The sequence below is a fragment of the Megalops cyprinoides genome, chromosome 14 (assembly GCF_013368585.1).
Source record: "Megalops cyprinoides isolate fMegCyp1 chromosome 14, fMegCyp1.pri, whole genome shotgun sequence".
Classification (NCBI taxonomy): Eukaryota; Metazoa; Chordata; class Actinopteri; order Elopiformes; family Megalopidae; genus Megalops; species Megalops cyprinoides.
Genome location: NC_050596.1, coordinates 8,963,861 through 8,977,719, shown reverse-complemented (window position 1 = coordinate 8,977,719; position 13,859 = coordinate 8,963,861). Strand labels below are relative to the sequence as shown.

The following is a 13,859-nucleotide window of genomic DNA, read 5'->3' as shown; positions in this document are numbered from 1 at the left end:
TAAGTCAACTTAGATACTTAATGTTCACTGGCTACATGTAATTTCACCAGTGCTGCTTTAGGGAAAAAGTACTCATGATTTTGGTTAAATTGAAACCTGGTCCTAATCTGCAGTCCTGGACACTGAGTTGGACTGGGTTTACTTATCCCCTGTCCCAAAAACAATTAAAATCTCTTTAAGTACTGGCTTAGAGCACAATGGTTTGTCATGACCTCAGAAAGGCCTGTTTGAAGAACATTTTTTGACTCATGCATCCTACTTGATGCTCAGATTAAAATGACAGGAACAATGTACATGGGACACATTTAGACTTTTTCTAGTGGTTTATTCTATATTTTACAACAACTCAGGAAATCCAATTTTGAGGGGCGGGCCATGATATCTGATGCAGCTGAATAAAAAGCAAACGGGAGCCAAAGACAACCAATCGAGTGGCAAAAAAAGTGAACTGTCCTTGCCGGAAATACTCCTTAACACTGCAGTTTTCCAAACCATCACACAACGTCATCCTTCTAAAGGATTTTGACTTCTGCAGTGCAGTGTTGGTTAATCAGGCTGCCTGGTGGTTTGAGGGCCGAAAAACATTTTTATTTGACACACTGAAAATGCCTCCATTCCAGACAAGGAGTGAAGGGGGTAGTCCTTTCCTTGACCTCGGGTCAATACTGTTGAGAAGCCACAGCTGGTGGAGATTTAAAAACTATGGCGTCCAGAAGTGTTACTGCAACAAAGACAAAAAAAAAGAGAAACTGAGAACTTCATCTTTTCATATCCATGAAGGCATTTAAGGACAAATTGAAGGATAAGACCTGACATAAGAATTCATATGGAGACTATACATTACACATAATTTATCAATGAGGTAGTCTACTAGTGCTGCTCTCTTCAATCACCGAGTGCAAAGAACTTGGAGCGTAAAGCTACAAGCCTGAGCGTTCTGCCTCAGGATCATCTCTAGATGTCACAGGACTTGAAACTGCAGGTTCCATCAGCAGCAGTAATGACCAGATCTCGTCAGAATCGAGTGGCGGGTGGGACTTACACATTTCTCGATCTCAAGGCCGTCCTTGAAGAAGGTCACGAAGGGCGTGATGCCGTCCTCGCGAAAGTCCAGCAGGCCCACCATGCCTTCAGGGTTCATGGACTCTCCCGTGAAAAACTGACGGGGGAGAGAGAGAGCAGCCATGTCAGCGTCTTGTTTCAGTATTACGGCCTGTGCAACAGGCTCGGAGGAAGGCCGCCACCACCCCGCCCCGAGTCCCCGACCTCCAAAAGGTGTCCTACGACTGTACCCACTACACAGCCTGGCTACCATTCTCACCTGGTAGTTTTTCATGTTCCCCATGATCCTTTTGATCTCCTCCTGTGCTCCATCCATGAAGGGCTTCACTCTGTCAGGATTATTCTCCTCCAGCTTGGCTTTGATTCTATACACACAGAAAAGGAATCCAATGCAGTCAGTCAGCGACCAGACAGACATTTAACTTGAAATAAGCACAGCACCAGCTTTGTGATACCCATCCTTGTCTGCTACATTAAGGGAAAAAAAAAACCCTGGCTATACACCACAAAAGTCATCACTGCATGCTATACATTACATTACGTTCATATAGCAGACGCTCTTACGCAGGGCAACTTCCAGCACAACAGAAGTGTACCCATTCAAGCTGAATGAGCAACAGTTTAAGACCAGGCTAACAACATTCCCAGACAAGTGAGTGTGAGCATAACTTGTGGTAGGGCTCGAATAGTGTTGACTTGGCCATTCTGACTGTACCCTAGCTTAAAAGGCAAAATTCATTCAGTAAAGACTTTCCGACCTGCAACCTTGTGGTTATAAAGCCCATTTCTAGAGGCACCACACCCTCCTCATCAAGAATGAAAACGGCATGGATCTCAAAGCACGTAACAGGTATGTAAGACATCACCCCCCGACTCAATCTGAGCATAGAGGCCTTTACCTGGCATCCTCATAGAGCCCCCCCACCCCCCCAAAAAAACACACACATGGGGCTTCCAAAAGGTGCGCCTGAAGCGGACACTCACGTCTTCATGTAGTCCTTGATGTAGCGCTTGTAGGTTTCCTTGGTGAAGCTGGTCTCCTGCAGCTTGTGGTTTAGGACGATGTCCACGCCGCTGACGGTGGTGGCTTCCACGCCCTCGTCCTGGGCTTCGGCAGAGGCGTTGCCACCGATGACCCTGTCGTCAATGGCCTCGGTCCGGCTCACCATCTGAGTGGAGGGAAGAAGGAGGGGTCCAGTTGGACGTTCCGCCATCTGCGTTGGCACCTTACTGATCCACACCATCTCATTTTTACCCAATAATGTGAAATACAATCAGTTTAACTCCAAAATGATTCCAGTGCTGTCAATTTGACCACTGGACTCAACCAAAAGGGCAGGACAAGGGCATTTGTGTACGAGGCAAAGGCAGTGACTTCAGTGTTCGAACTTTAAATCGAACAGTTTAAGAAACTCATCTAGCAGACATGAAAGGCCAAGGTTGAATAACATGACCGCTTAATTTCACAATTAGCGAGGATGTCTCCTATGCGCACAAAATGCAGTGCAGTTTGCTGGCGTTCTTCAAATTCCAACTAAACAGCCTTGCCTTCGAATTGGAACAGCCCTGTTTACCACATTGGAACACGTTTATATTAAAGGAATAACGTACCTTTCCCTCAACTTCGAACAGCACCCCGTTTTTGGATTCTTTGATTTTATAAATGTCGGAGAACATTTCATCTCCTGCAAGAAAATCAGAAATGTAACAAAAAAAACAAAACAAAACAGAAATTAACATCTTGCTGGCTAGCTCACTGACTAGCTGCGTTTAATTCTGAGCTCAAAGCGCATGCGCAAAAATCTAATAAGGCCAATCAACATCTTGGTAGCTACCATGTACGGTCAGCTAGGTATCTTGCCATTCAGTGCTCTAAGACTTTGCTAAACTTGCTTTCAAAAATACTGGGCTCATTTTCGGCTTCAATCGGGGTACATGCTGAGCCAGGTTACCAACTTTTTTGCGGAAAAAAAACAAGACAATTAGCTAGGCTGTCAAACAGTTTCATTACTGTTAGCTTATTATTAGCCAGATCTAAATACAATGTACCAACATTTGATATAATATGGTAACCTGACATTAAAATCCGACACACAGCCGTTTTGCATAAGAAGGCTCGCTAGTTAAACGCATAGCCATCTTATCTAGCGAGCTCAACGTCGAAACGGTGGTGAAGTGGCGAATCAACTAACGATAACGCTCGATAACCAACTAGCGGCAGCTGATTGGCACAGCTACCGGCAAAATGCTCGTACCTTCTAGAATGGCAAGATAGCTTTGCCTAATTAAATTTGGTTAAATAAATCGACAAATCTAACATTATCATTTAAATTACGTTAATATCTACATATTTTACGATCTGTCATTTTATGCAAAACAGTACGACACCGTTATTCGGCAAGATTCAAGTAACGTTAGCTAGCTAGCTAGCCAGCCAGCCAAACAGTACTAGGCCACTTCCTGTAGGCCTTGGTAAACAGACACGAAAAAACATCCTTTTATCTTTCACAAAAGACGTTATGTGCCAGAAATGGTCTTAAAATCTGAATCAGACAAGACTCGGGGTTACACTGAAACTCGTTCCTACCGGTGATGATGTCCTTGTAGATGATCATTTTGTTGGATTGCAGCTGAGGACTGGCTCCTGATCGCTATTTTACCGTGGACCCGGCCGAAAGGACCGTACCAGCCTGCCTCACGACAAAGATACTGGAGCTGACGTCATTTAAAGCTTGCGCTCATGAAACGTTGGCGCTCCCTGCTGGTGCCTTGCTCCTCCATTATTGTTTGCACAGAAAAGAGGGAACACCTTACACGTGTATCACGAGAGGCATTAATTATATATATATTCACATATATGAACGCTACAGTTACCTCAGTGTTGTGGCAGTTTCGTGCATGTCCCTATATCCCTATATAATTTTGTTATGACATTGCTGTTTTTCATACAGGTGTAATGCAAGGGGCTTTTTAAAACTGTTTCAGGAGTGTGACTAGCTTGCAGTATAATGTACATGCAAAGCATATTTTAAACAGTTTACTTGTTTATCGCGCCCTCTGCTGTTTAGACAATGCAATTAAAACCAAACCGCAATTATGCATGCAATTGAATGCAATTAAAACCGAACAAAACCAAGTGCATGCTGGACGTATTCTGCAGAGATTAATAGCATGAATAGAAGAAAGAGATTACAGATGTTATCTCGAACCTTTATTCATCTCCAGACTCGCACAACCTCGTTTTTGGATCGCGATATATCATTTCATTTTCATGTCGTTAGACGCCCATAATAATAATTAAAAAACTATATCATTGGACTAACATCGGGACGGTTACTTTGTAACTTTAAGGTCTACCCCTGAATATCGGACGTTTGTTTTAAGTATTGTGATATTGATACAAACTTTTGAAAGCATTTTCACAATGGACTGGGGGGGGGTGCCATCAGCACATATTAACTGTCACTCACACACAAACTCACTTTACAGCAATAATTTGTGATTGGAGCTCCTCGCCCCTTTATCTTGCAGTAAAACGTTGAACCCACCTTGCGTGCAGAGACATGCAGAAAAAGAGAGGCAAAACACGGGGAAGTAATGAGTCAAATATAATACACTGTGATCAAAGACAATGAAAACATATTTTATTATTACAATGTTTTATTATTATCAAGCTTTATATCAATGTGTATCTGGCCATGGGTATGCTTAAAAATTTAAAGAGTAGCAGAGATGAAACAATATTTCTTTAGTTAGGCTGTTTAATTGGCAGTTTTCACTACCTACAGGAAATTGTGGAAACAATGGTCTGCTGAAATATGCCCATTTAATCAAATCCTCATAAAAGTATAATAGAAATTCATTCTTAGTACACTTTTACAGACTCAATGTATCGCTGGATCAAGGATTCCCAAGAAAAAATATAACAGAATAAAAGCAAAGAAAAAATGGTTAAAGCTGAATTTAAAACAAAACAGGATAATGTAATGTAGAATGAACAGATGGGGGGTCAAAAAGCAAGAGGCAATTTTTTAATTTAAGATCAAACATTTTCATGCAAAAGAGGTTCTTGTGAACCATTCCTGATGGGCGGTTTTAAAACACTCAGGTAAAAGTTTGGGTGTGATATTTCTTCCCAAACATCGTTTGGCTCTTGGTTTTGAATCTTCTGTAGTGGAGATTCATCCCGCTGTGGATCCAACGCTGTGTCCGATTCCCTTTTTGTCAGTTCTTCTAAGTTCTTTTTTAGAGCGAGATGCGTCTTTTGCTCAATGTATTCTTGATGCAGGGACATGTAATATGGGCCATCAAAGCAGGGAATAAAAAACCAGAGGCCTGCCATTGCAAGCAAGCAATACAAGCCAAGAACCTAAAAGAGGGGATTACTATTTATCATTTTCTCTCATAGATATCAGTTTTAGATCTTTTACATTGAATTTTCCTGTCATATCCATTCAATGTCCAATGATGATAATTTTCACCACTCATTCACAGTGTCTCACAGTTAGACTTTAATAGTATCTGTGCCAACTGATTTCGTTTTCACAATTAAATTTTAAATATATATTTCAATGTCATTTTATGGTTCCGTTGTTATTAGAATTACTGCCATGCATTGTACATCGTCTTACATAAGAGAAAGACAACAAGAATAATATGAATATTAATTTATGATTACTTACGCGGGACCGACTCACAAGGTAAAGCAAGATCTTGTTCTCTTCATCAGACAATCTTCCCTTCCTGATGCAGGCAAGCTGCTGCGCTGTACTGTTAGTGTTTGTGGTCACCAGGCACACGTACCAGTCTCCTTCAAGCAGCGCCATTCCCACCCAGAACGATGCTACAGACAGCACCCTCGTGAAGCGCTTGAACAGCATGCAGACGGCACGTAAACTGCACTGGCACTCTCCACCTCTGCACGCGCACATCGTGCACCCGAGATGCCTGCAGAGTTTCGTCCAGTAAGGGTCAATTATGAACTGGATGAGAAGCGCAATTAGGGGCGGCAGGAGTATGTAGATGATGCAGAATTCCACATTGTATTGAGCGTTACAGGGGCAGGTAAAGTCCAGCTTGAAAATTAACTGGAAGGCAAAAAAGAAGAATAAAACGGTGATGGCGGCCCCAGCCGATTTAGTCATGTTCAGGAACAGCTCCTGAGGGAATGGCTGCTGGTACATGGCTGTCGGAGATTCTCTGAAGCCCCAGATCACTGCAGTTACCTGTTCTTCTTGGTGGCGCCCCAAGGAATAGCAGGAATGAAGCTGATGCAGCTTAACAGTTCAGCTTTATATATAGAAGGACAGCTGTGGCTACCAGTTGCCCCACAAGTTTGCTGATTAGCGTAAAAAAAAAATTACACACAAGTCTTTGTCACCTCAATTGACTGCAGACTGCCCCAGAACATTCAGTGGTAATCAGCTCTTAGACTCTTATAATACTCTTAAAGCACGTTCTGGGGAAATTCGTGGCCTGTGTGGTTGGCAGCGCTGTCTGGTTTTCACGCGTATCACTTCTGCATGGCGTGCTGTTGGTGCTCCGCTGCTCTCTCAGTTCTGCCGCCGCGCCGTGCCTGCACAGAAGTTCTGTCTCACAGGCCACCACACTGATTTCACAACAGGAGGAATGAGGGTAACAGGGATGCCATCGCCTGACAATCGGCGACCCACTGATTGGGATGTTAGGTGTACCACGAGCACGGCTCATTTCATTTGTGTGTGTATTAATATATATATATATATATATAGATACATTGTGCTTGAAGAGAATAAATTAAAGTGTAAAGTGTCTTGTCTGTGTCAGTGCTCCCGCCCCCTAGCTGTTGTGTTTTTGTTTTTCCCTGTCCATGTGCTTTTGTTTTTCCTTGGGTTCTAGCCCTGCCCCGCTCTCCGCCCACCTGATCATCTCCACCTGCTTCCCATCATCTCATCAGCCCAGCCCAAATCTACCCTGCTTGTCTCTGTCTTGTTGCCAGTTTGTTGCAGTGTGTTTGTACCTGTCTTGGGTCTGCTGTGGGTTCTGCCTGATTGCTGTTCCCTGAATTGACCCTGCCTGCGCTTTGACCTTGCTCCTGCCTGCTGCCCTGCCTTGTTCACCTGATCTACCTGACTACCTGGTTTGACCCTGCCCTGGCTTTGATTCCTGACTGCGTTCGGACTGCCCGCCTGGTCTCTACCCTGCCTGTTTTGTTGTCACGGTTCTGCCCTGCGTCCTTAATAAAGCCACTTGGAATCTGGAGCTCTCGTGGTCCGCACCTGAGTCCTCGCCTGTGCCCTGACAGTCTGTGAAACCAGCCCATTGGTTAATGAGCCACACCAGACTAATTAAAGGTCTATTAAATACAGGTGTGTGGCTGGAGAGCAGGAGAGGCTCATTTTGTTTTGGCAGCTCTGTTTGCACAGGCTGGTTCTTTGTTTGTTGGTTTTTAAAATAATTTTTTTTTGAACGTTTGCTCTTCTGTACTGCTCATTTTTGTGAGAAGTGCTGGCCAGCTTCTCCGCCAAGTGAGTGAACAAAGCACACATTCAAAGGATAAAATAAATCATTCAAAGCCTCAACACTGGCAGTCTTGAATACAGAGGAGAGGGAAGAAAACAAAAAGAAGAGGAGGGACTGGAGTCATCTAATGTCCTTTTATTAACAAAGCACATACAGCACGTACCATGTAAATAATGTATGAGTATATTCCTTGCTTAATTGAGAAAGAGGCATGCATTTCTGTATGAAACATCAAATGTGAGTGTCTGCCAAGAGCAATGCTTAATATAGAACCAAATGTCTCATATCCATATTTTGCAGGGTTTGGGTGAGTTCAGATGTACTTTGTCAGTGCAACATGATATTGTAAAATAAAAAGATGTGTTCCATAAAATCTCAACATAGCTTGCATTTTCTTTTTTGTCTGTTTCCATAGCTGTTATTTATTCATGATTTGTATCAACTGTGCCAGTGTAACAAAGTCACATTTCCTCCACTATTGAACATTATGTTGGAACTAGATATTTTTCAGAAACACTTTCCAAGTCACTAACAACCACATCCTCATCTTCATATCAGTATAATTAGGACCACAAGACCACCTCTTATTAACCATTTTAATACCACAGGTTCACACTAATCTAAAATACAGAGTCACATCTAATGAGCATCAGACAGTCCTACTAATTTTGTGTCAATGTGTGTTCTTTCTATGACAAAACTCATTGTAAAATTATGTTTAGGACAACCCAAATACAGCAAGTATGTGTGATTGTCCCATTACCCCATTAGAGTAAAGTGCTAGCCTCATTCTTGTCAGCTAAAAGTGTTGAGGTGACCATACAGCCACCTTCTACAACCTATATGTGTGCATAAATAATATATAGGAATACAAACAAAGACCACGTGGGGAGGCACCATTTAATAAAGTACAGTATTGTTAACATGAATATAAATGATCAATCATGAATTATTGGGGCAGCATCTTAGGACTTAAATGTTAATATATACAATATATTCAAATATTCAAGAAATGTTTTTCTTCTTCAATATTACTGAGCTTCTGTGTTTCGCCATAAGACCAGCATGGATTGGGTATCCACTAATCACAAGTCAATGATCACAGCTCAGAAAGTGGGACATGTAAAAGGAGATTCTAGTTTTACACTGCTTGAGCACTAAGACAAATGGCGGGAGAATTTCTCTCTGCAGAGAGAGACGTAAGTAAGTCCAGAAAAAGACATCAGCTTCACTACACCACGAACAGAGCGATTAACAGACTGAATAAATTTCATTTTTTGTTACTGTCATTTCATTAGCAAGCAGTAAAGAGGTAAACTCAAAGTACCGCTCAAGAGAGCAAAACATGAAGTGGAAGCTGATGAACACTGTCTGCAGGGCCCACAAACATGGTTTCACATCTCTGTAGCCCGCACCATTTCCCTGAGGAAACTTTCACACGGTTGGACTTATTCTCGGCCGCTGTAACCGCAGGTTAGAAATGAGGCCCCACAATTTGAAAATATTAGAATGCTGGGCTCAGTAACATGAATAAATAGCACTGATATCAGAGGTCATGTATGTGCCTTGTATTTGACATCTGTCAAATGGAACCCCGAATCTGTCTCACATCCCAGAATTCATCCATTCTGATGCTGATGTTGCTAATGCTCTCTGAAATGCTTTGCACTGTTAAAGTCACATCTGTTTGCATTAGTGGTCATGAGTTCAGTTTTTCACATTTGTAGGACCTCAAATATATATAACATAAAAATACAGCACACATGCACAGCTTGTCTGGACAAAACCCTTTTCTTCACAGTAGTCAACAGTCCATGTAATGATCAAACCTTAATGCTGTTTTGTTCACATGGAAATGTGATAGTCCCACACTGTTTGTCAGAACGGTCGTCACACAGTATGCACAAATTCATTCGTATGCATGAAGAGAGAGTCTGGCCCACTGTTTCTCAGTATTCCTTCATTCTTAAAGAAAACTTACTTAACAGAAATAAACTGTAGATAGCACCTGTGTCCAAAAGGAAGCCACCGACTGCCCTCATGAGCACTGACATTTGAGAAGGGTTTCACTATCGCTTTGTTGAGATCACAAATAATCACAGCCTGTATCTCTCACTGTCATTAGCCACTTATCATAGTGTTGGCACACTGCCTAAGTAAATGAAAGCAAAATTAAATTCCTCAACACTGTCTATAACAGAACTGAGACTAGTTATTTATCTCACCCAAGAAACCTCTGAACAGAATGACGTAAAATCACAGCACAGTGATGAAGAAACGGAGATGACAATAGGGCATCCTTACCTTTACTGGAAAGAATTAGAGAGGCTGAATGCATCCTTCTAACTTAAAAGGGGTTTTCATTCAGTTATCTGACATCTTTCATTTCCTCATAGACTATTGGATTGTTGTACGCATGCGCTTCTGCTTCCCTCACACTTGTGCGCCGCTTGATTAATTTTTACCGCGTTATTTATGAAATAGAGAGAATATTCTCATTGTCACATTCAGGATCACAGTGTAAAGCTGAATGCTAGGGTTTTCACGCAATAGTTTATTATCATTTACTGTAAAGTATATGTTCAGAGAAGGATACAATTTAGGTTTCATTATTAATTTTACAGTTCCCTGTGCACAGTGTACATATATAGGCATATATGTATATATATATATATATATATATATATATATATATATATATGTGTGTGTGTGTGTGTGTGTGTGTGTGTCAAGATGTCAAGACAGTTTCAGAAAACTACAGCACAGTTTTTCTCTGCTCTGTATTTGTTAAGCTTTCAACAAAATGCTTTCTCATTCAGCCAGAGTTCCCCCTGCTCTCAACCCCTTATGACTCCTCCATTAAGCGTGCAGACTCTTCCGAAAGCTCCCCCTGAGCGGGATCCCCTCGGCCTCCCTGCGGCGAAAGAGACAGACAGGTCCGGTAGAACTGCGTGTTCGACATTTCCGCCCACACCGTGTCTGTCAGATTTCCCTCCTCTCCAGGCCGGCGAAGAATCTCTATCATGGGCGCGCAGATTTCCTCAGCCTTTTCTTTTGCCAGGTCACGTAGCCTCTCCTTTAGAACGGCCTCTGTCTGTTCTTCCAGGTACTCTTCGTACAGGGACTTGTAATATGACTTGTGTCTGTGAGTCACGCAACTTAAAACGGACCACAGGACTGCAATTACAAGTATACCACCCAAGCCAAAGACCTGTAAAAGAAAAGTCATTTTTTTGTTTTGTGTGATTTATTTATTTAATGGTTTAGTTTGTTGTGCAGTTACGGAAACTTCGTCCTGACATTGTAATTAACGTGTGTATTTACCTGGGCGTTCTATCTAAAGCTGACCCGTTTTACCTTTCTCTCTGCCTGCAGCGGGTGTTCATGGTCAGAAATGTTAGGGCAGCTACTCACCCGCGACAGGTTCAGATAGTGGTTGAGGACCACCCGCTGCTCGGATGTCAGGCTGTGCTTGTCCAGGCAAGCGATTTGCAGTTGGCCACCGCCGGTGTTGTTTGTGGTCATTAGGCACACGAGCCAGTCTCCGTCAATTAATGCCGTTATTACCCACAGGGACCCTGCGCAGATGGCCATGAGGATGCACCTGCCCATGGAAGGCCAGCAGTTCCGCCTGCACAGGTGGAACATGCAGATCCTCGTGCAGCGAGGGTCTATCAGCACCAGAACCAGCACCATTATGCAGAAAGGCAGCAGCAGGTAGAGTGCGCAGAAGAGGACGTTCCTCACAGGGTCGCAGGGACACACGAAGTCCAGCCTGAATATGTACTGGAAAGCGATGAAAAAGGCAAGGATGGCAACAGCGCCCCCTGCTGTCACCAGTTTCAGGAGCAGCTTGGACTGGAGGTCGAAATGTTGCATCTTCTGAGGTTAAATAGACTTCTCTGATGCTGGGTCCTTTGGACGTTGGAGGATCGGGTCAGGAGTGCTTAGCACGATCTGTGCGTGACAGCCTCAGGTTGTTCAGAAATGATAGACTTACAGCCGATCGTGTGTGAACTTGAGCGGGTTTCAGTGATTCTGGTATGTGGTGGTTCTGCTTGGCACTTTTCTACTCAGTTATCATCAGATTGTTTCCAGACTTTCGGTTTCGTACATCTTATCATTGTGGCATCTGCATCAAACAAGAGGAACTGGTTTATTTCAAAAAAAAAAAGTTATCATTAAGGCCATCATGACAGAGGTTACATGATGCAGGTGCTGATAGCAGATGCTGCGATATCAATCTGCTGCCTTGTAGAGAGAGTCTTGGTCCCTGACACCAGCTGGTTGTAGGTTTATATCCCTGCAGAATAATTTTCAGAAATACACTAGCAGTCAAAATATGTACCTGGAGCGCAGAGGCACAAGGTTACAGACTACACAAAAAACACTACCCTCATCTGCTTTGTTGAAGCCTGTCAGCTGACAAGAGATGCAGGTAGAGGAGTTAGGGCAGGTGGCAGGGTGAAGTGGCAAATGGATGGAAATAGTAAGCAGACTGTGACCACTCAAACTGTAGAAAGAGATTTGACCCCCCCTCCTTGACCCACTGACCTACACAGAGATGTTGTGTGAATTGAACACAGGGTCACTATTGCACCAGTTAAAAAAGGGTGTGCAGGAGAGCCTTGTCAGAATTTAAAATCAAGCAAGGAGCCTTGGCACTCCACATGATCTGCCTTTTTTATGCCTTGCAGTTGCTCTCACTGCAGTTTCATTCAGTATTAGTATTCATCATTGTCAGTGTAATGTAAGCATATGACTGCAATGGAGAGCATGAGAGTGCTGTAATTACATTGCATAATTCTGTATGTTTCAGCCGGTGAAGAGCTGCTGATGTAAATTGTGTAGGTGGTTAACATGCCAAAAGTGTGTAAAAGCTAAACAAATAAAATATTTATCTGTATTATTGGTGTGTAGACCTCGTAGAGTGCAAATGTATCACCCTCTGTTTATGAATATTTTCTCATGAGGACTTAGCTGCATCTGCACCAGCTGTTTTTTTAGAATTCAGATGTTCCGCTTTCACATGTTGTGAGCAATACCATAATGCACCACTTGGTGGCATCTTCACTTTGCAGGTATCATGTCTGTAAATGTATCCAGAAATGTTGTATACATGCACATTCCTCCATATTCCCAATAGGTTGCAGACAGCAGCAGTGGATCTGTCAAAGCCGGTCGGATCTGGCCACCCTCTCCACAGGTGTGACGTGGTGCCATCCACTGTTTGCGGTGAGACCATACTCTGCCTTCTCACTGCTTTTACACCTAACCGTTCAGCAGATGCTCTGGCCCGGAAAAATGAATTTGGCTATTCATTTGATTGTTTGTTTGTTTTAGCTGGTTTACCTGATAGGGACAAATACAAATTGACATTGACATATTGGTTTACAGTGATCAGATGTGTTTATTAAAGTATTTATAGCTTGTGCTAATTTGCAGTATCTGTCCGTAGATGGGCTTTTGGAGAAACAGAAAATAAATGAAAAGTAGAGCACAGCAATGTTAAAAGCGTGACATCTTGAAATACAAACTTCATAGTAGATGGCTTAAGTTATTATTAAGACGTGATTATGTGCTGCATGAGATCCTATTGATCTGTCAGCCAGGGCATAATGTTTCTTTTAAATTCCTAAGTCCTCTGACAGTTTCAAATGGGCCTGCAGTGAGTTTGAGAAATGGGAACGTTTACCTTGGGGACAAGAGTATATCCAGCCAGATCTGAACATGTGTACTGAACAATCCATTTCCAAACCATTAGATAATGGTTAGTTCATGCTGCTTCAGCATCAATTAGCTAATGGTTATTTCATTGCATTTGTATGAACTTTACTGCTCTCTTGGAAGCAACACATAGCAACACAATCATTTTAATGTTTTGCTGTTCTATCAGATGTTTGGAAGTTGTGTTCTGATGGGACATTCTTTTAAAAAAGCAGCTATGTGTATCATATCCTGCCTTCATAAAACTTCAGATGTGAACTTATCCATTCCATCTATTGTGTTAATATTGTCCTATCTAATGTGAATTGTTCTGCACCCTCTATAATACTAATATCATGCAATCTCTCCCAGACTGTCAGAAAGAGTGCAGAAAAATCTATTCCTGCTCCATGAGCAACTGGAATCCCCCATGTATTTTTCCTTTGTGTATCAGTGACCAGCCAACAGGTCTACACTCCCACTGTCTTCGCTTCTGCTACATGCATTTAACAGCAACACACAAACGGTTACCACAGCATTAAACTACACCATAAACTCTAACCACAGAAGGATTCACTGGAATTACCTGA

The 13,859-nt window shown here is 42.5% G+C and overlaps 1 protein-coding gene across 1 annotated transcript; it reads right to left on the bottom strand.

Annotated features, from left to right (window-relative positions):
* Positions 1–304: 304 nt before the first annotated feature.
* Positions 305–3,755, bottom strand: LOC118789066 (translationally-controlled tumor protein homolog). The gene is made up of 6 exons (XM_036545371.1): positions 3,650–3,755; positions 2,674–2,747; positions 2,047–2,231; positions 1,322–1,427; positions 1,043–1,159; positions 305–721 (listed from the first exon to the last, which is right to left on the bottom strand). Exons 1-6 carry the CDS (start codon positions 3,675–3,677, stop codon positions 719–721), a joined length of 513 nt encoding a protein of 170 aa, XP_036401264.1. The 5' UTR covers positions 3,678–3,755; the 3' UTR covers positions 305–718.
* Between the last annotated feature and the right edge of the window lie 10,104 nt (positions 3,756–13,859).